Raw genomic sequence first — 26,066 nt, 5'->3', positions numbered from 1 at the left:
TCAAGTTGAGAGTTCAAGATATGCTGCAGGATACTGTGTGTGTCATTGTTTGTTTTAAGTCCTAGATCATGGCTAGGTGATGATTATAGATGTAGGGTTTTGGTCAATAATTAATCAACAAGAACTGTTCATCATGATGAATTTATTATCTTGAACTCTCAGCTTCTCAAATTGAATTATCTAAATCAAGCAAAGATCACTAGTTGTGCAGTAGACTTGTACAATTTTTTGTACCCTTCTTCCTATGTTCCCTAGGCACCTGGATATCTCTAGAGAGCGCAATTCCAAGTTCAAGATGACCCGTAAGATCCTGACGGCCATTGTGCAGGGCCTAGTCAACCTGGTGTCACTGGACATCTCAGGTCATATCATGCTGGACAACTGCACAGTCCCACACTTCGAGGAGGCCATGGGACGTCCAAGGTGAGCTGCTTCTATGACACTAGCTTATAAACTCAACAAAAAAAGAAACATCCTCTCACTGTCAACTGCGTTTATTTTCAGCAAACTTAACATGTGTAAATATTTGTATGAACATAACAAGATTCAACAACTGAGACATAAACTGAACAAGTTCCACAGACACGTGACTAACAGAAATGGAATAATGTGTCCCTGAACAAAGGGGGGGTCAAAGTCAAAAGTAACAGTCAGTATCTGGTGTGACCACCTGCTGCATTAAGTACTGCAGTGCATCTCCTCCTCATGGACTGCACCAGATTTGCCAGTTCTTGTTGTGAGACGTTACCCCACTCTTCCACCAAGGCACCTGCAACTTCCCAGACATTTTTGGGGGGAATGGCTCTAGCCCTCACCCTCCGATCCAACAGGTCCCAGATGTGCTCAATGGGATTGAGATCTGTGCTCTTCACTGGCCATGGCAGAACACTGACATTCCTGTCTTGCAGGAAATCGCACACAGAACTAGCAGTATGGCTGGTGGCATTGTCGTGCTGGAGGGTCATGTCAGGATGAGCCCGCAGGAAGGGTACCACATGAGGGAGGAGGATGTCTTCCCTGTAACACACAGCGTTGAGATTGCCTGCAATGACAACAAGCTCAGTCCGATGATGCTGTGAATCACCACCCCAGACCATGACAGACCCTCGGTGTAATGCTCATTCCTTCAGCGAAAAACTTGAATCCGACCTTCACCCCCGGTGAGACAAAGCCGCGACTCATCAGTGAAGAGCACTTTTTGCCAGTCCTGTCTGTTCCAGCGACAGTGGGTTTGTGCCCATAGGCAATGTTGTTGCTGGTGAAGACCTGCCTTATAACAGGTGCATGTTCATTATTTGTTTATGGTTCTTTGATAAGCATGGGAAACAGTGTTTAAACCCTTTACAATGAAGATCTGGGAAGTTATTTGTATTTTTACAAATTATCTTTGAAAGACAGGGTTCTGAAAAAGGGACCTTTCTTTTTTTGCTGAGTTTAGATGACTCGCAAAGCATCTACATTTGAAGTCTGAAGTTGACACACACCTTAGCCAAATACATTTAAACTCTGTTTTTCACAATTCCTGACATTTAATCCGAGTAAAAATTCCCTGTTTTAGGTCAGTTAGCTTTATTTTATCACCACTTTATTTAAAGAATGTGAAATGTCAGAATAGTAGTAGAGAGAGTGATTTTAGCTTTTATTTATTTCATCACATTCCCAGTGGGTCAGAAGTTTACATACACTCAATTAGTATTTGGTAGCATTGCCTTTAAATTGTTGAACTTGGGTCAAACTTTTTGGGAAGCCTTCCACAAGCTTCCAACAATAAGTTGGGTGAATCTTGGCCCATTCCTCCTGACAGAGCTGGTGTAACTGAGTCAGGTTTGTAGGCCTCCTTGCTCGCACAAGCATTTCCACACGCTTTTTCAGTTCTGCCCACAAATGTTCTATAAGATTGAGGTCAGGGCTTTGTGATGGCCACTCCAATACCTTGACTTTGTTGTCCTTAAGCCATTTTGCCACAACTTTGGAAGTATGCTTGGGGCATTGTCCATTTGGAAGACCCATTTGCGACCAAGCTTTAACTCCCTGACTGATGTCTTGAGATGTTGCTTCAATATATCTACATAATTTTCTTTCCTCATGATGCCATCTATTTTGTGAAGTACTTCAGTCCCTCCTGCAGCAAATCACCCCCACAACATGATGCTGCCACCCCCGTGCTTCACGGTTGGGATGGTATTCTTCTGCTTGCAAGCCCCCCCTTTCTCCTCCAAACATAACGATGGTCATTATGGCCAAACATTTCTATTTTTGTTTCATCAGACCAGAGGACATTTCCCCAAAAAGTATGATCTTTGTCCCCATGTGCAGTTGCAAACCGTAGTCTGGCTTTTTTATGATGGTTTTAGAGCAGGGGCTTCTTCCTTTCTGTGCGGCCTTTCAGGTTATGTCAATATAGGACTCATTTTTACTGTGGATATAGATACTTTTGTACCTGTTTCCTCCAGCATCTTCACAAGGTCCTTTGCTGTTGTTCTGGGATTGATTTGCACTTTTTGCACCTAAGTACGTTAATCTCTAGGAGACAGAACGCATCTCCTTCCTGAGCGGTATGATGGCTGCGTGGTCCCATGGTGTTTATACTTGTATACGATTGTTTGTACAGATGAACGTGGTACCTTCAGGCGTTTAGAAATTGCTCCCAAGGACGAACCAGACTTGTGGAGGCCCACAATTTTTTTTCTGAAGTCTTGGCTGATTTATTTTGATTTCCCCATGTCAAGCAAAGAGGCACTGAGTTTGAAGGTAGGCCTTGAAATACATCCACAGGTACACCTCCAATTGACTCAAATGATGTCAATTAGCCTATCAGAAGCTTCTAAAGCCATGACATCATTTTCTGGAATTTTCCAAGCTGTTTAAAGCCATAGTCAACTTAGTGTATGTAAACTTCTGACCCACTGGAATTGTGATACAGTGAATAATAAGTTAAATAATCTGTCATTAATGTTGGAAAAATTACTTGTGTCTTGCACAAAGTAGATGCACTAACCGACTTGCCAGAACTATAGTTTGTTAACAAGAAATTTGTGGAGTGGTTGAAAAACAAGTTTTAATGATCCCAGCCTAAGTGTATGTAAACTTCCGACTGCGTGCGTGCGTTTGTGCGTGCGTGTATGTATGTATGAGTTTATATATGAAACGTTTGTTTGCTCTATGTTCATGTGGATTTCAGCATCATCCTTTGTCATGTAAGTAGTAGGACTGGTTGATGTATTCTCTGTACGTTTTCCATGTTATGTAAGTGTGACGGACTCATGTCTTCTTTTCTTTTTTAGTATCGAGCCCTGCAAGAGCAGCATCTACCCTTTCCAGGAGCTAAAGAGGCCTCTGCAGTTTCTGGGGCTCTACAACACCACCCTTTGTAATGTGACACACATCCCTGCTTACAAGGTAAAGTTTGACCAACTCCGGTCCTGGAGAACTGCTGGGTGCGTAGGCTTTTGCTCCAGCTCATCACTAACACCCCTAATTCAAATATTTTCTTATCAAGGTCTTCGTTCAGGTCCACGATTAGACAAATTAGCTGTGTTACTACAGAGCTGGAACAAATGCTAGAGCAGGGTTGAACCAAAAACCTGCACATCCAGTCAGTCTCTAAGAGGCTACACAAGGGTGGTATTCATTCAGCATCAAACAGAAGACAACTGACTGAAACAGGAAACAACTACCTGATATTGCCCAATAAGAAACATTTGTTTTCTCTTTCCTTTGCAAAACGTTTTGCCATAGTGTGCGCTAATGAATACCACCCTGGTGTATATGTATGTTTGTATGATCAGAGGAGGCTGGTGAGGGGAGAACGGCTCATAATAATGGCTGTAATGGAATGGTAAAACATGGAAACCATGTATGTATGTATGTACGTACGTACACTCGCCTCCGTATGTATTTGAGCCTAAAGTCTCCCACAGAATGAGTCATAATACCCATAAAACCTAGTGGTCAAAGATATGGTTCCAATTTGTTTTTCCACCATTCGTTTTTCCAATAGGGGATTGTAGAAACACTTATGGGCTGTGTTTCGTGTAGGTGTGACATGTAGGTGTGACGTGTAGGTGTGACGTTTTGGTAACTGTGTACATCTCTCTTGGACAAGGTGACTTTTAGCAATATATTTACCCCCCAAAAATGAAACGATATTTAGCTGCTAATGTGGCTATCATAAAGAACTACAAATGCCATGATGATATGGATGATATGGACTAGACTGCTGAATCAAGACAAAGGTAATAATCTCTTGATTAACTATCTGTTAGCTAAATGTTGTAAATAATAAATTGGCTACATTTCTTAAAATGGACAATTCTGTGAACTGTCTTGTGCAAGTTTTATGTCATGCCAGGGTAAGACTTCACGAAACACTGCCCATATTTTAAGTGTTTCTAAAATAGGTATATATGGAGTATAGTATATATGGAGCAGGCAGCTACACTGTCAAACTAAAAAGTCTCCAAACACCATGACTGTGTAATGTATGGAATATTTGAGGGTGTTTTCATATACACTATATATACAGAAGTATGTGGACCTCCCTTCAAATTAGTGGATTCGGCAATTTCAAATAAAATCGAGCACACAGCCATGCAATCTCCATAGACAAACATTGGTGTAGAATGGCCCGTACTGAAGAGCTCAGTGATTTTCACCTGGCACCGTCATAGGATGCCACCTTTCCAAGAAGTCAGTTCGTCAAGTTTCTGCCCTACTAAAGCTGCCCTGGTCAACTGTAAGTGCTGTTGTTGTGAAGTGGTACATCTAGGAGCAACAACAGCTCATCCGCAAAGTGGTAGGCCACACAAGCACACAGAACGGAACCGGCGAGCGCTGAAACGCGCAGCACATAAAAATCGTCTGTCCTCGGTTGCAACACTCACTACCAAGTTCCAAACTGCCTCTGGAAGCAACGTCAGCACAATAATGGTTTGTTAGGAGCTTCATGAAATGGGTTTCCATGGCCGAGCAACCGCACACAAGCCTAAGATCACCATGAGCAATGCAAATGCCGGTCCATACTGAAATTGTTTGTCGAGATCGGTGTGGAAAAACTTGACTGACCTGCACCGGTCCCTGACCTCAAACCTATCAAACACCTTTGGAATGAATTAGAACGCCCATTGCGAGCCAGGCCTAATCGCCCAACATCAGTGCCTGACCTCACTAATGCTTTTGTGACTGAATGGAAGCAAGTCCCCGCAACAATGTTCCAACATCTATGGACAACCTTCCCAGAAGTGTGGAGACTGTTATAGCAGCAAATGGAGGACCAACTCCATATCAACTTTATATTAACCCATGATTTTGGAATGAGATGTTTGACGAACAGATGTCCACATACATTTGGTCATGTGGTTTATTTAGCAGATGTTATTGTGGGTGTAGCAAAATCAACAGTAACTCTTGAACCATTCAAGCTAGAGACACCAAACCAACTTTCTCATGTTCAGGCTATCCTAACATCAAATTCTAGAACGTGTATCAACTATAACGATATACATTTTATATACATTTGCATTAAATAACCCACCAACATTGTCTGGAACCGTTCAAGCTATGGCACCAAACAAAGTTTCACATGTTCAGGCAATCCTATCAATCAATCGATCCCTCACAAGCAAGCATGCGCACCAGATTTTATTCAGGAAATGTACTTCTAGTTTTAACCATGTTCATATTTTGGGTTCTGATGGGGTAGGACAGTTGAACAAGCTCATGAGGCATGCATAAGTTATATTCTTCAAGAATCAATGGGTATATATCATAAGCCAAAAATATATATGTAGCAGTTGCTGATTGCCCCTTAAATACATAATCTGTCTATCATGTCTGGTTCAGGTCACAGGCTCTAAGAATGAAGACCAGGTCCTGAATGCCATCGAGGTCTACACAGAGTTCCGCCCGGAGCTGGCCCACCGAGCCATCAACCAGCTGTTTGATATCGCCAGGATACAGCACTGCAGCCAGCTACTGCGGGCACTGCAGGTTAGGGTCCTTTTTGGTTTAAATTAAAGTAGTGTCTCAGCGTTTCTCTTCAAAGAAATGCTTCTTTAATGCTTCAGATAGCGTGAGAGCCCGGACATTTGTTTACTTTACCTCTGTGGTTTTCTGCTTTATAAATGAAAGTCGCACACTCCTTTATCATTTTGAACTTCAGAGAAGAATGGATTGTGTGGCTTTATTTGTATCTTTCTCAGTTACCTGTATTCCTATTCAGCACCTCAAGGGTCTGCGTTCTTTATTCCTATACCCCCCTTGTGCTATAACCCTTCTGTCTTGTCGTGATCCACCAGCTGGTGATCGCTGCACTGAAGTGCCACAAGTATGACAAGAGCATCCAGGTGACGGGCAGCGCGGCCCTCTTCTACTTGACCAACACAGAGTACCGCAGTGACCAGAGTGTGCGGTTGCGCCGGCAGGTCATCCAGGTGGTGCTCAACGGCATGGAGCAGTACCAGGAGGTCACGGTAAGGTCACAGGGAAGGGTCCAGACCTGGGTTCAAATACATGCGGATTTGGGAATCTGGTATTTAAAATGCTATTTCTGTGTATTGGAGTTTTTTAAAATATATATACACAGCTCAAAACAAGTACATTTATTGGAGTATTTGAATGGTTATTTGTAAAAACCAAATAATCTGCCAAATTGTATTTCACAAAACCTTTGTTCTAACTCAAGCAGAGTTTGAAGAAAAAAATTAATTGGCAAAGAAACTGCAGGCCATGAGTAACTTGGTCAAAAGAATGGCACTGATTGGCCTATAGGTGGCGCTGTTATAAGCGGTCTCACTTAAACCCTCCTCCATCACCTGTTTGACCTAGAGACTTGACACTTTGTATGTAGGCGTCTCATCATGCTGAACAAATTTAATGTACCTCTGGTATATCTCTAAACTTATGAACCATAGGGCCAAAAGACACCAAATGTGGAATGTACAGTGCATTTGGAAAGAATTCAGACCCCTTCACTTTTTCCACATTTTGTTACGTTACAGCCTTATTCAAAAATGTATATAAAAAAAAAAAGGAACTCATCGATCGACACACAATACCCCATAATGACAAAGCAATTTTTTGGGGCAAAAATACAATTAAAAAAATTAAATATCACATTTACATAAGTATTCAGACCCTTTACTTAGTACTTTGTTTAAGCACCTTTGGCAATTACAGCACCAATCAAGTCTTCTTGGGTATGACGCTACAAGATTGGCACACCTGTATTTGGGGAGTTTTTCCTATTCTCTGCAGATCCTCTCAAGCTCTTGTCAAGTTGGATGGGGAGTGTCGTTGCACAGCTAATTCCAGGTCTCTCCAGAGATGTTCGATCAGGTTCAAGTCCGGGCTTTGGCTGGGCCGTCTAAGGATATTGTGACTTGTCGCGAAGCCACTCCTTCGTTGTCTTGGCTGTGTGCTTTGGGTTGTTGTCCTGTTGGAAGGTGAACTTTTGCCCCAATCTGAGAACCTGCTTCCTTCTCTCCCGACTGCTCAGTTTGGCTGGGCGGCCAGCTCTAGGAAGAGTCTTGGTGGATCCAAAAATAATGGAAGCCACTGTGTTTTTTGGTACTCTTCCCCCTGATCTGTGCCTCGACACAATCCTGTCTCGGAGCTCTACAGACAATTCCTTCGACCTCATGGCTTTGTTTTTGCTCTGACATTCACTGTCAACTGTGGGACCTTATATAGACAGTTGTGTGCCTTTCCAAATCATGTCCAATCAATTGAATTTATCACAGGTAGACTCCAAACAAGTAGTAGAATCATCTCAAGGAAGATCAACGGAAACAGGATACACCTGAGCTCAATTTTTCGTGTCTCATAGCAAAGTGGCTGAATACTTATGTAAATAAGGTATTTCTGTTTATGTTAAATAAATTTGCTAAAAATGTCTAAAAAACGTTTTTTGCTTTGTCATTATTTGGTATTGTTGATTAGGGGAAAAAACTATTTGAATCAATTTTAGAATAAGGCTGTTACGTAATAAAAATGTGGAAAAAGTCCAGGGGTCTGAATACTTTCCGAAGGCACTGTATACATTCTACAGACCCTACTGAGTATTCCCTACAAGTCTTTTATTTCTTCACCCAGAATAGTTCTTGCTCTAAGCCAAAATGTATTCCATATACAATGATTTGCTTTGGGGCATTTTTTTGGCATTGGAACGTGTTTTAAAACCCCAATTTAATTAAAATGTCACTTAAATATGAACAAATATGAATCATTGTTAATTTTTTGACAATTATTTTTCAAATCATGAATGGTTGACACTTTTCTACTATTACTTGGGTAACTTTTATTTGGAAAATGTCCATAATTCCATGACCCGGAAGTAATTTTTTTGTGTTGCTGACGAGACATTGATCATGTGACGAGTTCGCAAATCAAATGACCAAACCAACATGCAGCACCTCCAGCAGGAAGAGAGGCAAGAACCGTTTGTCCGCCAGCTCAGAGACAAGCTACACTATTCACAGCCCTGTCTAATGTTCAATGTAATTAATTGCATTGCTGGACGTTTTAAAACTTCATGTATTTGTGTTGTTTAAAAATTGTGCAAATTAAAGGAAATGTATGGTGAAACATGTATTTAATGTTTATTTGTTTTAGCTGTTACCGATAATTCCCTAAATGTTAATGCATTTGTGTTTACTTCATTAGGCCTTTAGGTATGTGTTATGAACGACCAAAGGTGTCTGACCTTATAGTAAGTACAGCGTCATATGATACAAGGCATTTAGGTATGTGTTATGAACGACCAAAGGTGTCTGACCTTATAGTAAGTACAGCGTCATATGATACAAGGCATTTAGGTATGTGTTATGAACGACCAAAGGTGTCTGACCTTATAGTAAATACAGCGTCATATGATACAAGGCATTTAGGTATGTGTTATGAACGACCAAAGGTGTCTGACCTTATAGTAAATACAGCGTCATATGATACAAGGCATTTAGGTATGTGTTATGAACGACCAAAGGTGTCTGACCTTATAGTAAGTACAGCGTCATATGATACAAGGCATTTAGGTATGTGTTATGAACGACCAAAGGTGTCTGACCTTATAGTAAATACAGCGTCATATGATACAAGGCATTTAGGTATGTGTTATGAACGACCAAAGGTGTCTGACCTTATAGTAAGTACAGCGTCATATGATACAAGGCATTTAGGTATGTGTTATGAACGACCAAAGGTGTCTGACCTTATAGTAAGTACAGCGTCATATGATACAAGGCATTTAGGTATGTGTTATGAACGACCAAAGGTATCTGACCTTATAGTAAGTACAGCGTCATATGATACAAGGCATTTAGGTATGTGTTATGAACGACCAAAGGTGTCTGACCTTATAGTAAGTACAGCGTCATATGATACAAGGCATTTAGGTATGTGTTATGAACGAACAAAGGTGTCTGACCTTATAGTAAGTACAGCGTCATATGATACAAGGCATTTAGGTATGTGTTATGAACGACCAAAGGTGTCTGACCTTATAGTAAGTACAGCGTCATATGATACAAGGCATTTAGGTATGTGTTATGAACGACCAAAGGTGTCTGACCTTATAGTAAGTACAGCGTCATATGATACAAGGCATTTAGGTATGTGTTATGAACGACCAAAGGTATCTGACCTTATAGTAAATACAGCGTCATATGATACAAGGCATTTAGGTATGTGTTATGAACGACCAAAGGTATCTGACCTTATAGTAAATACAGCGTCATATGATACAAGGCATTTAGGTATGTGTTATGAACGACCAAAGGTATCTGACCTTATAGTAAATACAGCGTCATATGATACAAGGCATTTAGGTATGTGTTATGAACGACCAAAGGTGTCTGACCTTATAGTAAGTACAGCGTCATATGATACAAGGCATTTAGGTATGTGTTATGAACGACCAAAGGTATCTGACCTTATAGTAAGTACAGCGTCATATGATACAAGGCATTTAGGTATGTGTTATGAACGACCAAAGGTGTCTGACCTTATAGTAAATACAGCGTCATATGATACAAGGCATTTAGGTATGTGTTATGAACGACCAAAGGTATCTGACCTTATAGTAAGTACAGCGTCATATGATACAAGGCATTTAGGTATGTGTTATGAACGACCAAAGATGTCTGACCTTATAGTAAGTACAGCGTCATATGATACAAGGCATTTAGGTATGTGTTATGAACGACCAAAGGTGTCTGACCTTATAGTAAGTACAGCGTCATATGATACAAGGCATTTAGGTATGTGTTATGAACGACCAAAGGTGTCTGACCTTATAGTAAGTACAGCGTCATATGATACAAGGCATTTAGGTATGTGTTATGAACGACCAAAGGTGTCTGACCTTATAGTAAGTACAGCGTCATATGATACAAGGCATTTAGGTATGTGTTATGAACGACCAAAGGTGTCTGACCTTATAGTAAGTACAGCGTCATATGATACAAGGCATTTAGGTATGTGTTATGAACGACCAAAGGTGTCTGACCTTATAGTAAGTACAGCGTCATATGATACAAGGCATTTAGGTATGTGTTATGAACGACCAAAGGTGTCTGACCTTATAGTAAGTACAGCGTCATATGATACAAGGCATTTAGGTATGTGTTATGAACGACCAAAGGTATCTGACCTTATAGTAAGTACAGCGTCATATGATACAAGGCATTTAGGTATGTGTTATGAACGACCAAAGGTGTCTGACCTTATAGTAAGTACAGCGTCATATGATACAAGGCATTTAGGTATGTGTTATAAATGACCAAATGTGTCTGACCTTATAGTAAGTACAGCATCATATGATACAAGGCATTTAGGTATGTGTTATAAATGACCAAAGGGGTCTGACTTCAAATGAAGTACAGTGCCATGCCTTAGTCTTTGTGGATGTGTTATGAATGAATGAAGGTGTCTCACTTCAAACTAAGTATGACATGACACTACATAATGTCAATAAATAGGTTATTAACGTTCTGCTGATTTATGAAGGTTCTCTCATGATCCACAGGTTACTGTAGGATGTGAGAGGTTTTTAAATGGGTTGATGGACCTGCAAAGCATGTGTGTGTGTGCGCGCCAAAATCAAGATGATTTGGAGTAGTCCAACCTGAGATTACCGCACCAGGTATTCATTCCTCTTCTGTTCCTCTTCTGTTCCCATGCTGGCGACCAGGGCTTGATATCAACCTGTTACAATGGTGCCAACATTTTGTGGCTGATCTTTCAGTAGGGGAGTGGGTGATTGTGTCGAAGACCGCACATATAAGCCTGGGATATCAGAGTGACCTTACTGAGTAAATGATTTGTCATCGTCACTACTTAACACACTACTCAAAAAGTCATAATTATGGCTAGACCATGCCCATTTCCACAATTTATCTTCTTAAAATGTGATTTTAACCCTAACTAATGAAGACCAAGTTTGATGTGTTGGTCCACCAGACCTTCCACGCATTAGGGCGGAAGTGTCTGGGAAAGGGATTAGGTGTAATGTGACTAACATGACATCACTTTAGAGCATTTTCCATCCTTTAGCACAACATGTCACCCTTTATAAAGCACATGTTGATATCATATTCAACCTAGTGGGTTATGTCACATTTGACATTGGAGATTGTCACAGTTATGCCACATTTATGAAGCATGACATATGGTTATATATGCTTTTTAACACATTTATGTAGTGCTTATGAAGGGATTGTAAAGGCTTTATGAAGCCTTTATAAGGTGAACGTCATTTAAAGCAGGAACAAACATTCAACTACTTGTCTTTTCAAATAAAAGATATCTGAATACTTACTTCGAATGTACGTGAAATTGAGATATTTTAAAAAGTATCTGGACCCCGGTCTGGAGGGGTCAACTGACCCGTCACGCCAACCAACATGTCACCCTAGTAGTCTCTTCCCTTCTCAAGTTAAAGCAATGTTTATTCCCTTCACAAATGTTAAAGGAATGGATTGGTATAAACTAAGGCTGAGGGAGTTTCCACCATCAACTCAGCTCCCCCTTTCCCCCCTCCTCACCAATCCCAGGTCCAGAGGAACTGCTGCCTGACGTTGTGTAACTTCAGCATCCCTGAGGAGCTGGAGTTCCAGTACGGCCGGGTCAACCTGCTGCTGCTGAAGATCCTGGAGCCGGTCCGGCAGGACGAGTCCATCCAGCGCATCGCCGTGCACCTCTGCAACGCCCTGGTCTGCCAGGTGGACAACCACCACAAGGAGGCTGTGGGCAAGATGGGCTTCGTCAAGGTAGGGAAGACTGATGTATCCATATACTTATACACAGATTCATAGATTCTCTCTCTCAAACACAGCCCGCAGTAGGTCATTGATGCTTCATGAAGTTGTCACGTATGATTTTCATGCTCACTTTTTTTTTCTCAGACAATGTTGAATCTCATCCAGAAAAAGCTACAGGACAGGATGGTGAGTCTCGTTGGGATTATTATTTTTTGTGAATCAAAAATCCATATTTTGTACATCCCTACCATTCTACAAGTCCAAAATGACCTCGCAGAACCTGTAAAACTGGATTGAACCACATCACATTTGGATTGTGATGAGTCTTAGCTCATTCCAGACATAATAGTATTTCTACATGCAATCCTTAAGGAAACATTGCGTGTTAAGCCAATTCAGGTGTATTGTCTGGAATGGCATTGCCTGGCAGGCTACCTAGAGTTCACTTTGGATAAAAACAAATACCAACCACATTTTTTTGCTCTTTCTACAGTGTGACCAGGTAATGGAGTTCTCCTGGAGTGCCCTGTGGAACATCACTGACGAGACGCCAGACAACTGTCAGATGTTCCTTAACTGCAAGGGCATGAGCCTCTTCCTGGACTGCCTGAAGGTTAGCACACCTCAGGGATTTGTTTAAATCTACAACATAAACTCAATCTCTCATCTCTCTTTTTTTTCACCTGAAGGGTTCTATTCTGTCAGGGAATGCTAGGTTTTGCCCCTCAAACAGTATTTTCCACTGAAGATTCTCGGTCTCATCATCCTGTGTGTTGCTTTTGTATGTCCTCTTTGTCCTCCCCTGGCTCTCAGGAGTTTCCAGACAAGCAGGAGCTCCACCGTAACATGCTGGGGCTGCTGGGTAATGTGGCAGAAGTGAGGGCTCTGCGACCACAACTCCTCACACCACAGTTCATCTCTGTCTTCAGGTAAGATAAGGTCCTTTGTCTATATTAAATGGTTAAATGTAGTCTTGTCTGATCCTGCTGCTATCTTGGACCAGGGGCCGTATGTATCAAGCATCTCAGAGTAGGGGTGCTGATTTAGGATCAGTTTTGCCTTTTGGATCACAGTGATTAAGATTACATGGATAGGGAGGACCTGATTTTAGATCAGCACTTCTACTATGAGTCGCTTGATGCATACGGGCCCAGGTTCGTCTTGCAACAGAGATTGCAATACTATTGACACTAACCTGGATAAATCGAGTTGGATTCTGCTTTGCTACTGTGACTGTTCTCTGGTGACAGTAACCTGCTGGACAGCAAGGCGGATGGGATCGAGGTGTCCTATAATGCGTGCGGGGTGCTGTCCCACATCGTGTTCGATGGGCCAGAGGCGTGGGCCATGGAAGAGCCACTGAGGGACACGGTCATGGACAAGATGATGGAAGCTATCCAGAGCTGGGACGTCACCTCCCGCCGGAATATCAACTACAGGTAAACAGAGAGCTCAATCGAGATGGGTCTCTTGAGACATAGCGGTGGCCACTGATTGGCTGAATACCAGAGGTGGTTGGAGTTGTCAACAAAGCAGCATGACAGAAATATGATGCCAAGTTTTCGAGCTACAGATAGTTTCTTTGAAAAGATATATAAAGCAATCTTTGCATTTGAATAACAGCATAAATACACCTATTTCACCGTTGCATGTTAAAAACCGAATGACCACTGCTGCACATGCTGCCACTGTTTCGAACAGATTAGATTGTGCTATTTAGAAAGAGCAGAGGGCTCACGAAAGAACGAATGCACCAGGATAGCTAGCTAACATAATGTCACAAAGCATAATGTGCTAGCCAGTTAACTTTCATTCTGAAATAACTTCTCATTTCCGAGTTAGTCAGATATTAGTTTTGAAAGACTTGAGTTTGACATGAGAGCTAACTAGCTAGGAGCTAGCTAGCTGCTTATAAAAAGTAGATACCTAACTGGTTAATTTGACCAATAAATCAACCAAACTATTTCAAAAATGTTCTGTAGCTGGCTAATTAATTTGGTAATGCTTTGTGATACACCTGTTTACGCTGTTTTTGTCCAAACAACATGTCGCCCTGTCACCTACAGTAAAACCTTATAAACAACATCAGGGGGAAACACTCAAATTGGCCATGCTTTTTGTTCTACCAGATCCACGATGAGAAGGTTCTAGCTAGTGTATCCCTCTGTCCTTGGACTCTTGTTGGATGTAGTTGATCCGTTTATCAGGTCCCAAGCTCTCATGACTGTTATGATTATTTATTGACAAGTTACTTACAATTATCTTTATGCTTTAGGGCCATCTGTACCTGATAAAGCAGATCTAGTCTCACGTGCAGAAGTAAATCATCTGGCGCAAGAGACTCATTGGGAGGAAGAGACTAGCGCAGACCCAGAAGTTCTGACTGAACAGACGCACATTTGAGCACCCCCGGACGGTCCATTTACTTTGTGCTGTTATAATTTATCCTATGATATCCTGCGATTTCATTGGGGCAGTTCTCCCTCATAGCAAATAGCTGGCAAAACAATGGAAGCAATGTTCGCATGACCTATGTGCCCACAGTTGCGGAGCTGGCTGTCACTTAGGGGCAGAGAGTAGTACAGTGCATTGGGAAAGTATTAAGACCCCTTCACTTTTTCCACCCGTTGCTTTGGGAATCGAAATTGAGCTCAGGTGCATCCTGTTTCCATTGATCGTCCTTGAGATGTTTCTACAACTTGGTTGGAGTCCACCTGTGGTAAATTCAATTGATTGGACATGATTTGGAAAGGCACACACCTATCTATACAATACATTCGGTAAGGGAAGACCCCCATGAAATGGACAAAAATGAGTGGCATCTTACTGGCATTGGGCGAACCATATACATACTCGCAAATATCACTCAAATGGACGGCAGTTCATCAAAACCATATTGCAAGCGGAACATGGCAAATGCCAAGTGTCATACTCCAAAAATCCCAAAGATGGCGAGCATGTTCCACCATAAATTTTCATATGGGAAATGGTCACAAAGTCAGATCCCAAGGGTGACATTTTCAAAAAAAATCCATCATTTTTAAACCTCATAAAATGTGTTTTTGGACAATTTTTTTAGATTTTAGATTTTTTATGGATATACATTGGCAATGGACACTGTCAACTTGCAGAAGAGTATGTTCACATTGACAAAATAGCATATGTGTAATGGACACTGTCCATTTGGTGATGTTAAATCCCTCATTAAATACATTGTAAATGTACAATTTTACACTGTCCATTTGCAATGTCTTACAATGGGCATTTACCATCACGAATTGGACATGCTCTAATATACTGCAGAAATGCCCAATTGACTGGCTCGTTGAACTCGGGGTGGCCGAGCAGTGATAATGGTTCCTTTCCATCGCTCGTTGGTGTTGATTTCAGCCTGTGGAAAATCCATCATTAAATACATTGGAAATGTACATTGTCCATTTGCAATATAAAATGTACAATGCCAATATATTATACTGCCATCAAGTCAACCATCAGTCAATAAGATATCATACTGACACCAAACTCACTTTGTCCAACTCTTTTAGAAGCCAACTATCACATATTTCAGAGCCGGCCCACAATTCACAGCACCTTCTGTTAAAACCTGTTGTGACTCTAGGGGCAGTATTTTCATTTTTGGAAGAAAAAAAAACGTTCCCGTTTCAAACGGGATATTTTGTCAGGACAAGATGCTAGAATATGCATATAATTGACAGCTTTGGATAGAAAACACTCTAACGTTTCCAAAACGGTAAAGATATTGTCTGTGAGTATAACAGAACTGATGTTGCAGGCGAAAACCTGAGAAAAATCTAATCCGGAAGTGCCCCATATTTTGAAAGCGCTGCGTGCAAATGAGTCCCCATTGAGCTGTGCATGTGCTATGAACCAGCTTACGCTTACTACGTATTCCCCAAGGTGTCTACAGCATTGTGACGTAGTTTTACACATTTATGTTGAAGAATACCCGTAGGGGGCTACATTACGCAAGTGGTCACATGATGCTCCCAGAGAAAATCTTGCGCAAAGTACAGAGGTAGCCATTATTCCAATCGCTTCTACTGAGAAACCAATTGTCCCGGTGGATATATTATCGAATATATATTTGAAAAACACCTTGAGGATTGATTCTAAACAACGTTTGCCATGTTTCTGTCGATATTATGGAGCTAATTTGGAATATTTTTCGGCGTTGTTGTGACCGCAATTTCCGGTCGATTTCTCAGCCAAACATGAAGAACAAACGGAGCTATTTCACATACAAAAATAATATTTTGGGAAAAAATGAACTTTGGCTATCTACCTGGGAGTCTCGTGAGTGAAAACATCCGAAGTTCATCAAAGGTAAACAATTTAATTTGATTGCTTTTCTGATTTTCGTGACAAGGTTGCCTGTGTAGTGGCAAATCGGTTCAAATATGACACAACCAAGAACTTTGTGAAAATCAATATAGACTTTTAATACAGCAGTATCATAAGCCGGAGCGGTCCGCGGAACACACACACTTTTTCAGAGCCCTCGCTCTGAGTTATACACCTACCATATAAGTCCCTCCCATATGCAAATTAAGTTACATCCCAATCCGTGCATCCTGCTTGTTCAGCCCAATAACGCCCCCATCTGCTTTCCATTAGATCCTAATGGTGACAAGACCCTTGCTTTGACCTAAAGATAATATACGTCCCTCTTTCCTGTGGCCTGTGTTTAGACCCTGTAATTAACTCCATGTGTCTTTATCTCTAGTTTTTAGTGTCCAGCTGCCCTAAAAATACTATACATTCCTCTATGCTATAGGCTTGCTTTGCCCCTGCGATTGATGTCTGTAATCCATCAGTTGGTCATTTGGCTGACCCCCTCCTTTTTCTATCCCTTTGATCCTTGTATGTCCAGCTGGTCTAGGCGTCTGTGTCTGCGTTTTTAGTGTCTCTCAGCTATCCCATACTCCCATGGCCTTTCCTGTCCTATACAATAAACAATGCATTTTACCAGAACAGGAAGTGAACCCATAAGTGTATCTCTCTTGTGTTACTATAATCATGTATGTCATTTCTCCCACATAACCAATTTCTCCCACACCTGCTGCTGGCAAGGCATAATGCTATCGATAAACTTACACAAATGCTTGTCTAGCTTTGGCTGTAAAGCATATTTTGAAAATCTGAGATGACAGGGTGATTAACAAAAGGCTAAGCTGTGTTCCAATATATTTCACTTGTGATTTTCATGAATAGGAAGATTTTCTAGGAAGATTTATGTCCGTTGCGTTATGCTAATTAGTGTCAGATGATGACAACGGTCCCGTTCACGGGATGGGGTGTCACTAGAGGTTAAAACCATTACAAAACCTTCAATAACATGGTTACATTCGAAACTGCGTTTCCAGTTCTGACATTATGTGTAGACCTAGCTGAGGCAACCCCGAATCCTGAGTCAATAGGTCATTCGGAGACCGAGCAGTGACCTTAATTAGTGCTGAAAATGTACTTTTTCCAGGCATTGCTACGGGGTCCCTGAAAGCACTATCAGACAGAAACTTTAGGGACTGTTTCTATGGGCTGCGGCGGTTTCAATGCACCCAATCTTGTGGTTCTGGGACTTTTCTAAATGTTGTCATTTTTTCGACGTTCAAAATTAATTGAAGTTATTGCAAATGGACGAGGCTGTTTCTCGGCCTGAGAACTTTCTAGAGCCACAAAACTCACCCTGTTAGAAGGAAAACCCTGTTTTCACTGTTAAGGGTTAATTCCACACGGCCAAGGTTAGGCTTGCACAGATGGGGAGGACCTTAGGAATGTTCCCGTTGTTGAATTTTGTTTCTAGCCTTAACAGTTCTGCCACTGTCGCCCAAAAGCACCTCAAATGTAGGTCAGGCTTAATTTTGGGCCTCATGCTAAGACCTTTCAGGATGTCAATATCTTACCCCAAAAACATCAGAGACAGCTAGCTGCTCTTCACATATGCGGCTCTTTATATGCCCCCCAACCATAATGGAAATATATTAAATTCAGACTATACATGGATACATAGCACTACCTAGATGGAACTTGAAAGTATTCCAAAAAGGGAAACAAAAAAAAACGGATAATAACCTGGTTTTCTAATATGTACCGGTTCATGAGGGTTGTCTAATCACACATATGACATTTTTTGAAAGATGTGACCTTTTTAACCCTTCGAAACAGCCCCTATGACACCAATTTAAGGCACTTCCTGTTGTCACAGGAAGCTGAAAGTAAACACATATCCTCATTGGGGCAGGCTTTTACAGAATCAGAAGTTTCAATATTTAAGTTAAGAACTGACTGATTTATAGAGGGTTGAATGCAGTGCTTCTCCACTAACTGCAGGTTGTTGAATCAAAACCACTTTTAGGGTCAATTAAACCACTTCCGGTTGCTCCAGGAAGCTTAGAATCAACATAGGTAGTTCTCATAGTGGATTGCCATCAAAGACAGTGTGATGTGGCAATCATAACCTACATAGGCATCAGGTTGTAGTTAGGACAGCAGGCAATGTATTACAATGGGGAGAGATGTCATTGTAAACTGTTAGAAGAAAACACCCTGTTTTCACTGTTAAGGGTTAATTCCACACGGTCAAGGTTAAACTTGCACAGATCGGGAGGACCTTAAGAACGTTCCTGTGTTTGAATTGTGTTTCTAGCCTCAACGGTTCTGCCGCTGTCACCGAAAACCACCTCAAATTTAGGTCAGGCTTAATTTTGGCCTACTTTTTTGAACGGTCGCTGCGGTCATACCAAGCGAGCTACGGTCAAGTGGGGCGTCTCGTTGAACTTGGCACGGCCTAGAGACTATGGTGATGCCGTTTGTTTCTCTTGATGATTTAAGCCTCTCCATTTAGGGATTTCAGCCCTATTTGATGGTAAAGTTCACATTTCCCCTTTAGGATATGATGGGAACCATTCAATCTTTTCGTGTTGATATCTGTAGAGGTACAGGTGACCCTGAACATGTGGCAAAAGGAATTTTGAAAATGACTTGCACTGAAGCAGAGTTAGAGCATAAATAACCTTTAAACCCATGCTATCTTTAGGGAGAAACTCGTGTTGTGTCTTTACTATGGATTAAATTATATGACTTGCTATTTTATCAAATCAATTCTCTGTAATTAATATTACCTGATTGAAATAATCATGTAAATGTAATTAACTAGGAAGTCGGGGCACCACAGAAGAATGTTTATAGAGCTGTTGTCTTCCGAATAAACTCTTAAAGACCTGGTAATCTTTTATATCAATAGCAGTCGATTATTAATTGTCACCTTATTGAGTCTCATCTGAACGTCGTAAAATTTGTAAAATCTTCACAAACCCTGGCTACCAAGTTGAATCAGCAATGCAACATTTTGTTAAATTATTTATTTGCTAAATGCCTAAATAATCACACAGAATTACATATACACAGGATGGATCATACATTGATTACTAATGTCATAAAAGAAAACGTCCCTAGTGGACGAAACCGATATGACGGCTGGTTACACAAAGAAAGAGGGTTGGGTTTGAATGAAAGAGCGGGAAGACTGAGTCACAAAAGGATTGGGTCTCTCACCTTATGAAGGTTCGATGTGAAAGACTTTTTGCGCGGTCGCGGCGGTCAGACTGAGCGAGCTACGGTCAAATGGGGCACCTCGTTGAACTCGGCACGGCCTAGAAACTACGGTGATGCCATTTGCCAACACTCTCCGTGTTGTTTTCAGCCTGTCCATTTCGTGATGGTTTATCACTGTTTAAACTTATTGCAAATGGACAAAAGTCAGCCATCTAGTCAGCGTCCATCAGACAATAAGATATCATTCTGACACCAAACTGATACATACTGACACCAAACCCACGTTTTCCAACTCGTTTAGAAGCCAACGATCAAAATTCACAGCGTCTTCTGTTAAAACCATTTTTTACAAATTCTACATGTAGTTACATTCTAGCTGCGGGTCCAGATCTGATATTTTGTGTAGGCCTAGCTTAGGCGACCCCGAGTTTTGGCTCGATAGGTCATTCGGAGCCCGAGCAGCGACCTTAATTAGTGCTGAAAATTAACTTTTTCCGGCCGTTGCTACGGAGTCCCTGAAAGAGCTAACGGACAAACATTAGGGTCCGTCTCTATGGGCCGAGGTGGTTTCAATGTACCTAGTCATGTGATTCTGGGACTTTTCTTATGTCGTTATTTTCGCGATTTGTTCAAAATGAGGTGAAGTTATTGCAAATGGACAAGGATTTTTCTCGGCCTGAGAACCTTCTAGAGCCACATAACTCACCGCTCACTACCGACCACATTGACTACGTGTGTGTGTGTGAGTACAGAAAATCAGAGAAATAATGTAGAGCCCTGAAACCTACCTTAACGGATTGGCCTTAACATGCCGCAACTGGATCTATAACTTTTTTGGGGGAAAAACACATTTGTTTAACCATCATCAAATGGACATTGTACGATTTCACATAAATTACAATAGATAAATGTCTGGTTCTATTTTTCCTTACACCGTAGGATTATGTACTTGACGTGAAGTGGTCAAATTAGCGCTGTATTACCATTTTTGACCTTTAATCCCAGAAAATGGGTATTAACTCAGAGCGTTGAGGCCTCGACGCCATCTTGTTTCTGAGCTAAAAGTACATTTGGCCAAACCTGTGCTCACTGAGTTTCGTCTTCGAAGTCTTTTCCATTTATAAGAAACGGCCATGTCCATTTGGTGATGTTTTGTCCATTTGCAATAAGCAGCCAGTCTCCATCTGGTGGTATTTTCCAGTACAGCTGAAAAATGTCCAAAAAGTAAAAAACGTATAAAAAGGAAACCAAATGTCCGAGATACTTTATTTGATGACTTCCCGGAAGACCGGGCCCTGTTAGACAGCAAATGTTCATTTTGTCCCATAAAGACTATTTTTATAGCCGAAATACCTCCGTTTGTACTTCATTTTTGGTTGAGAAATCCACCGGAAACTGCGGTCACGACCATGCCGAAAAATATTCCAAATTAGATAACATAATATCGACAGAAACATGGCAAATGTTTTTTATAATCAATCCTCAAGGTGTTTTTCAAATATCTATTCGATAATATATCTATTCGATAATATATCAACCGGGACAGTTGGCTTCCCAGTAAGAGCGAGAGGCACAATGGCCGCCTTTGTCTATTACGCACAAATCACTCTGAGAGCCACCAGCTGACCACTGACGCAATGTTGTCGTTCACGCTAACTTTTCAAAATAAAAGCCTGAAACTATGTCTTGTGACACTAGACACAAGCCATCGAAAAAGGAATCTGGTTGATATCCCATTCACGCATAGGAACGCAGAGCTTTCTAAATAAGAGTCCCTTCCTGATTGGATTTTTCTCAGGCTTTTGCCTGCAATATCAGTTCTGTTATACTCACAGACAATATTTTTACAGTTTTGGAAACTTTAGAGTGTTTTCTATCCTAAACTGTCAATTATATGCATATTCTAGCATCTTGTCCTGACAAAATAGTCTGTTTACTTTGGGAACGTTATTTCTCCAAAAATGAAAATAGTGCCCCCTAGTTTCACAAGTCATTTTTCCAACAGTTGTTTACAAACAGATTATTTCACTTATAATTCACTGTATCACAATTCCAGTGTGTCAGAAGTTTACATACACTAAGTTGACTGTGCCTTTAAACAGCTTGGAAAATTCCAGAAAACAGGTACAAAAGTATCTATATCCTTAGTAAAACGAGTCCTATATCGGCATAACCTGAAAGGCCGCTCAGCAAGGAAGAAGCCACTGCTCCAAAACCGCCATAAAAAAAGCCAGACTAAGGTTTGCAACTGCACATGGAGACAAAGATCGTACTTTTTGGAGAACTGTCCTCTGGTCTGATGAAACAAAAATCGAACTTTTTGGCCATAATGACCATCGTTATGTTTTGAGGAGAAAGGTGGAGGCTTGCAAGCCAAAGAACACCATCCCAACCGTGAAGCATGGGGGTGGCAGCTTCATGTTGTGGGGGTGCTTTGCTGCAGGAGGGACTTGTGCACTTCACAAAATAGATGGCAGGAAAATTATGTGGATATATTGAAGCAACATCTCAAGACATCAGTTATAGCTTGGTCGTAAATGGGTCTTCCAAATGGACAATGACCCCAAGCATACTTCCAAAGTTGTGACAAAATGACTTAACCACAATAAAGGCAAGGTATTGGAGTGGCCATCACAAAGCCCTGACCTCAATCCTATAGCAAATTTGTGGGCAGAACTGAAAAAGCATGTACGAGCAAGGAGGCCTACAAACATGACTCAGTTACACCAGCTTTGTCAGGAGGAATGGGCCAAAATTCACCCAACTTATTGTGGGAAGCTTGTGGAAGGCTACCCGAAACGTTTGACCCAAGTTAAACAATTTCAAGGCAATGCTACCAAATACTAATTGAGTGTATGTAAACTTCTGACCCACTGTGAATGTGACGAAAGCAATGAAAGCAATGAAAGCTGAAATAAACAATTCTCTCTACTATTATTCTGATATTTCACATTCCTAAAATAAAGTGGTGATCCTAACTGACCTGAGACAGGGAATTTGTACTAGGATTACATGTCAGGAATTGTGGAAAAACTGGGTTTAAATGTATTTGGCTAAGGTGTATGTAAACTTTCAACTTCAACTGTACATATGAAATGAGAAAAGCAGTATGTAAACATTGACCAGTGATACCATGTCTATGTATATAGGGCAGCAGCCTCGACGGTGCAGGGTTGAGTAACCAGGTGGTAGCCGGGTAGTGATGGCTATTTAACAGTCTGATATAAGCTGTTTTTCAGTCTCTGTCCCAGCTTTGATGCACCTGTATTGACATCTCCTTCTGGATGGTAGCGGGGTGAACAGGCAGTGGCTCGGGTGGTTGATGTCCTTGATGATCTTTTTGGCCTTCCTGTGACATCGGGTGCTGTAGGTGTCCTGGAGGGCAGGCAGTGTGCTCCTGGTGATGCGTTGGGCAGACCACACTAGCCCCTGAAGAGCCCTGCGGTTGCGGGCAGTGCAGTTGCCGTACCAGGTGGTGATACAGCCCAACAGGATGCTCTCAATTGTGCATCTGTAAAAGTTTGTGAGGCTCTTAGGGGTCAAGCCAAATTTCTTTAGCCTTGGGGATGAAGCTACAAGCTTGTCACACCTTTATTTGGGGAGTTTCTCCCATTATTCTCTGAAGATCCTCTCAAGCTCTGTTAGGTTGGGTAGGGAGCGTCGGTGCACAGCTATTTTCAGGTCATTCTTTTCGATCGGTTTCAGGTCTGGGCTATGGCTGGGCCACTCAAGGACATTTAGAGACGTGTCCCGAAGCCTGATGGAAGTTGAAACTTAGACCCCGTCTGAGGTCCTGGAGCAGCTTTCCATTAAGGATCTCGCTCTACTTTTCTCTGTTCATCTTTCCCTCGATCCTGACAAGTCTGCCAGTCCTTGCTGCTGAAAAACATCCCCGCAGCACGATGATGCTGCCACCACCATGCTTCGCCGTAGGGATGGTGCCAGGTTTCCTCCAGACATGTCGCTTCCAAAATATAATATATATATAAAATGGTATTGTGTAGAATGCAAACCCATACATCTCAACACAGCCAGCATGCTTCCTCCAATCATTCTACACAATACCATTATATATATATATATAGTTATATATATATATAGTTGAAATGTACCTATGATGAAAATTACAGGCCTCTCTCATCTTTTTAAGTGGGAGAACTTGCACAATTGGTGGCTGACCAAATACTTTTTTGCCTCACTGTAGGTGTACAGAGGCCTATTATCAGCAACCATCACTCCTGTGTTCCAATGGCACGTTGTGTTAGGTAATCCAAGTTTATAATTTTAAAAGGCTAATTGATCATTAGAAAACCCTTTTGCAATTATGTTAGCACAGCTGAAAACTGTTGTTCTGATTAAAGAAGCAATACAACTGGCCTTCTTTGAACAGGTTGAGTATCTGGAGCATCAGCATTTGTGGGCTCGATTACAGGGTCAAAATGGCCAGAAACAAAGACTTTCTTCTCAAACTCGTCAGTCTATTCTTGTTCTGAGAAATGAAGGCTATTCCATGCGATACATTTCCAAGAAACTGAAGATCTCATACAACGCTGTGTACTACTCCCTTCACAAAACACGCACAAACTGGCCCTAATCAGAATAGAAAGAGGAGTGGGAGGCCACGGTGCACAACTGAGCAAGAGAACATCAGTACATCAGAGTATCTAGTTTGAGAAACAGATGCCTCACAAGTCCTCAACTGGCAGCTTCATTAAATAGTACCCGCAAAACACCAGCCTCAACGTCAACAGTGAAGAGGCGACTCCGGAATGCTGGCCTTCTAGGAAGAGTTCCTCTGTCTAGTGTCTGTGTTCTTTTGCCCATCTTAATCTTTTATTTTTATTGGCCAGTCTGAGATATGGCTTTTTCTTTGCAATTCTGCCTAGAAGGCCAACATGCCGTTTCCAGCTACAATAGTAATATACAACATTAATAATGTCTACACTGTATTTCTGATCAATTTGACTTTGAAAAATGGACAAACGGTACTATTGCCGCTTTTTCTATTTTAAGGAAGTATGCGAGCACACTCTCTCGACTAGGTGCCAGATGAACTGAAGCATGCTGATGCCTTTAGACTTACCCAGAAAGACTTAGAGCTGTAATCGCTGCCAAAGGTGCTTCTACAAAGTGTTGACTCAAGAGTGTGAATACTTATGTAAATAGATATTATATTTAATCAATTTTTCCATTATAGAAAATTATATTTAATCCATTTTGATTTTAGGATGTAACACGAACATGAGGAATAAGTCAAGGGGTACACTTTCTGAAGGCACTTTCTGAAGGCACTTTCTGAAGGCACTTTCTGAAGGCACTTTCTGAAGGCACTTTCTGAAGGCACTTTCTGAAGGCACTTTCTGAAGGCACTTTCTGAAGGCACTGTGTATTTTTAATACAGTTACTTTCTTGATCACAATCTCAATAAAATGCCTGTATAGGCGCCGCTGTTAAGGTTACACATATCACCCTGATTCCAACTACAAGATGTGCGAGTGGATTTCACTTTTCTGAATTATTTTTCTGAATTAACACTTACCTGGCTTTCTCCCTCCCTTTTTTCTGTTCAGATCCTTTGAACCCATCTTGCGCCTGCTGCCCCAGAGCATCGCCCCAGTCAGTCAGCACTGGGCCACGTGGGCACTCTTCAACCTGGTGTCGGTCTACCGTGAGTATTGATACAAAGACTGATCCCACTTCTGACACCACTAAGCAAGTTGCTGGGTAAACTTGCTTATTGGTGTCAGTGGTGGGATCCATTTTTGCCTCACTGTATCAATTTGAGAGACCTCTGGCCTGGGGTCAGTTCTTTCTTTATATTGTTATATTATTAATAAAATATAATTTCTTTATATTGTTATATTATTAGTAAAATAAGTGTGGATTGACTTTTGGAGTATTTATTTTAAGAGAATACAGCCCAGTGCTCACACATATGTCTGCTTTCGAGAAATGTTTTTCTCACTCATTTTCTTCCTCTCTTCCCTCAGCGAGTAAGTACTGCCCTCTGCTGATAAAAGAAGGAGGGATTGTTCTCCTGGAGAAGGTGCTGGAGCTCCAGACATCACATGAAGAGACCAAGGACATGGCGCGGTATGAACTCGCCTATTAACCCATCAAACTTTTAGAACCAATGCGATATTAATGGAAGGGTTGTTGATCAATTTGGGGTCTATTACATTGCATTTACTTTCATTCCAAGCAATGAGTTGAAATTTTGTTCATAAATTGAGGACTGCC

General features: G+C 41.3%; 1 protein-coding gene across 3 annotated transcripts in view; it reads left to right on the top strand.

Moving 5' to 3' along the window:
* Positions 1 to 26,066, top strand: part of LOC112234551 (protein zer-1 homolog) — a 54,188-nt gene that overhangs the window by 25,021 nt on the left and 3,101 nt on the right. For all 3 annotated transcript variants that reach the window (XR_006080679.1, XM_024402721.2, XM_024402720.2), the window contains exons 5-15: positions 256 to 423; positions 3,285 to 3,399; positions 5,842 to 5,988; positions 6,297 to 6,470; positions 12,048 to 12,263; positions 12,399 to 12,440; positions 12,748 to 12,867; positions 13,068 to 13,183; positions 13,505 to 13,693; positions 25,397 to 25,494; positions 25,817 to 25,919. Coding sequence is in view for 2 of the 3 variants with exons in the window: in XM_024402721.2 (XP_024258489.1) it covers positions 256 to 423; positions 3,285 to 3,399; positions 5,842 to 5,988; positions 6,297 to 6,470; positions 12,048 to 12,263; positions 12,399 to 12,440; positions 12,748 to 12,867; positions 13,068 to 13,183; positions 13,505 to 13,693; positions 25,397 to 25,494; positions 25,817 to 25,919 (1,488 nt within the window). In the remaining variant the exon portion in view is untranslated. The remainder of the gene's footprint in view (positions 1 to 255; positions 424 to 3,284; positions 3,400 to 5,841; positions 5,989 to 6,296; positions 6,471 to 12,047; positions 12,264 to 12,398; positions 12,441 to 12,747; positions 12,868 to 13,067; positions 13,184 to 13,504; positions 13,694 to 25,396; positions 25,495 to 25,816; positions 25,920 to 26,066) is intronic.

This window comes from Oncorhynchus tshawytscha, linkage group LG33 (assembly GCF_018296145.1).
Source record: "Oncorhynchus tshawytscha isolate Ot180627B linkage group LG33, Otsh_v2.0, whole genome shotgun sequence".
Classification (NCBI taxonomy): Eukaryota; Metazoa; Chordata; class Actinopteri; order Salmoniformes; family Salmonidae; genus Oncorhynchus; species Oncorhynchus tshawytscha.
The sequence above is the reverse complement of the archived record's forward strand: the minus strand, read 5'-3'. Positions and strand labels throughout refer to the sequence as shown.